General features: G+C 36.2%; 1 protein-coding gene across 1 annotated transcript; it reads left to right on the top strand.

The window, feature by feature from the left end:
• Positions 1–477: 477 nt before the first annotated feature.
• Positions 478–1253, top strand: LOC104879186 (uncharacterized). Its single transcript, XM_010651116.3, has 2 exons — positions 478–986; positions 1069–1253. Exons 1-2 carry the CDS (start codon positions 600–602, stop codon positions 1093–1095), a joined length of 414 nt encoding a protein of 137 aa, XP_010649418.1. The 5' UTR covers positions 478–599; the 3' UTR covers positions 1096–1253.
• The last annotated feature ends 485 nt before the right edge of the window (positions 1254–1738 follow it).

The following is a 1738-nucleotide window of genomic DNA, read 5'->3' as shown; positions in this document are numbered from 1 at the left end:
AACAAAGGAAGGCACATAAATCGATCCTTTCCAGTTGGATTTTTTGAAAACCCAATAAATAGATAATAATGAATTATATTTTTCCTCAAATAAGAACTACCAAATAAGGGTTTACATATATAAAATTATTTTGATATTTTGTAGTTAAAAATACTATACAACTCAAAAGGGTTGATCTGTTCTTATGATATATATCTGTCTTCTAACATCTAGTTGATTTTCAGGTTAAGGTACAATAAGCAAGTCCTTTCTTCTGATTACTTTAGAGCACTAAGTTCAATACTCCATGAATTCTTTTATTGATGGATTTAACGTGCCTTATGCTGTCACAAAAAGCTTAACACGCAATACACATGGTGCCTTAAACGTAAGAGTGGTGGAGACAGGTATGGCTTCCACAAAAAATTCAATATAAAAAGAAAGGTTTGAGAAGGAAGGTAGGAGCACAACCAGGAGTTCTCTTGTAGTGAAGATGGGAAGGAATAAAGGGGAGGAGGCGCCCAAAGTGTTGTTTACTTCTACTATTACTCTCTTTGTAGTAGTTGCTTCAATGAGCTTGCTCCCTAACACCTTAGCACGCGAACGTTGCTCACGTATATATGGTTGTCCACCCAATCAACCCCGCTACAACTCACCACCACCATCTCCTCCTCCTCCTCCTCCTCCTCCTTCTCCTTCGGACAATCCTTTACTTCCTCCTCCTCCGGACCATCCTTTTCCTCCTCCTCCCAAGTGCAGCTCAACAATGGCACCTCCACTCACACCGCCGCCCCCTCCTCCTTCCCCACCCAGCCCAACTACGCCTCCACCACCATATAAGAAAGTTCCTACACCGCCCCCTCATCATTACTGCAGCAGGAGATGCTTTGGTGGTGACTATCCACCATATCCACCTCATCGCCGATGCCAGAGATGCCCTCCTGACTATGACTATCCACCACACCGACATTGACAACAAAAACAAGGTTGAGAGGGAACTTCAACAGGTTATGTTTGTAAATAAATTGATGGAGAAACAACTACAGCTCTTAAGAATTCAATTTTGATTGTTTTTATTCATTTTTGCAGGTATTGAAGTCTTTATCCGACTACTAATGATCTTATAATACAGAGAATAAGGTCAGCTGCTGGTCACTTTTATCAAGATATATAATGTGTATGAAGAGAATAAATGAATGAAGATACCAAAGATTGAAGAAAGAATATGCTCAGTCATGTCCTATATTGCATCTGTTTGTAATGGAAGAAAGCGTATTGTAAGACTATATTCAATTATGTTTCAATTTAAGTGTGAGATTGAAAATATTTATTGTCTATTAGTTTCTTGATAAATTTTGTAGAGATAATTTAAATTTCTTTTGAGCTCCATATCCATACCATTTGTTAAAAAAAGTGTACACAGAATTTCTCAGATTTCTTTTTTTTTTTTTTTTTGGGTATTGAAATTATTATTGTCTTACTGGAAGTTAAATTCATCCTTTTGTTTGTAGAAATATGTTTCAACAAGAAGATTGGGTTTCTAAGGTTAGAATTAATATTCACAGTGCAGACACATACACTACTACATCTTTTAAAATTGATGACTTTCTAAACGTTAGAATTAATTAATATGATTTTAGGCGCTAAAAAGCTTTGCATTTGATGCAGCCACAAGACAAAAAATAAATCATTTCTCCTATTAACTTTCAAAGATTTCCCACGTCTTATACATCTTAAAGTTTAGTTTAAATTCCTGCGA

Source organism: Vitis vinifera, chromosome 4 (assembly GCF_030704535.1).
Source record: "Vitis vinifera cultivar Pinot Noir 40024 chromosome 4, ASM3070453v1".
Classification (NCBI taxonomy): domain Eukaryota; kingdom Viridiplantae; phylum Streptophyta; class Magnoliopsida; order Vitales; family Vitaceae; genus Vitis; species Vitis vinifera.
Note: the sequence above shows the minus strand (reverse complement) of the source record. Positions and strands in the feature narration are given on the sequence as shown.

What these genes read in the sequence shown, in the direction of transcription:
- LOC104879186 (XM_010651116.3), top strand. Translation starts at nt 600, where the DNA reads ATGGTTGTCCACCCAATCAACCCCGCTACAACTCACCACCACCATCTC. An exon ending in TTGAGAGGGAACTTCAACAG is followed by an intron (nt 987 to 1,068) that starts GTTATGTTTGTA and finishes TCATTTTTGCAG; the next exon opens with GTATTGAAGTCTTTATCCGA.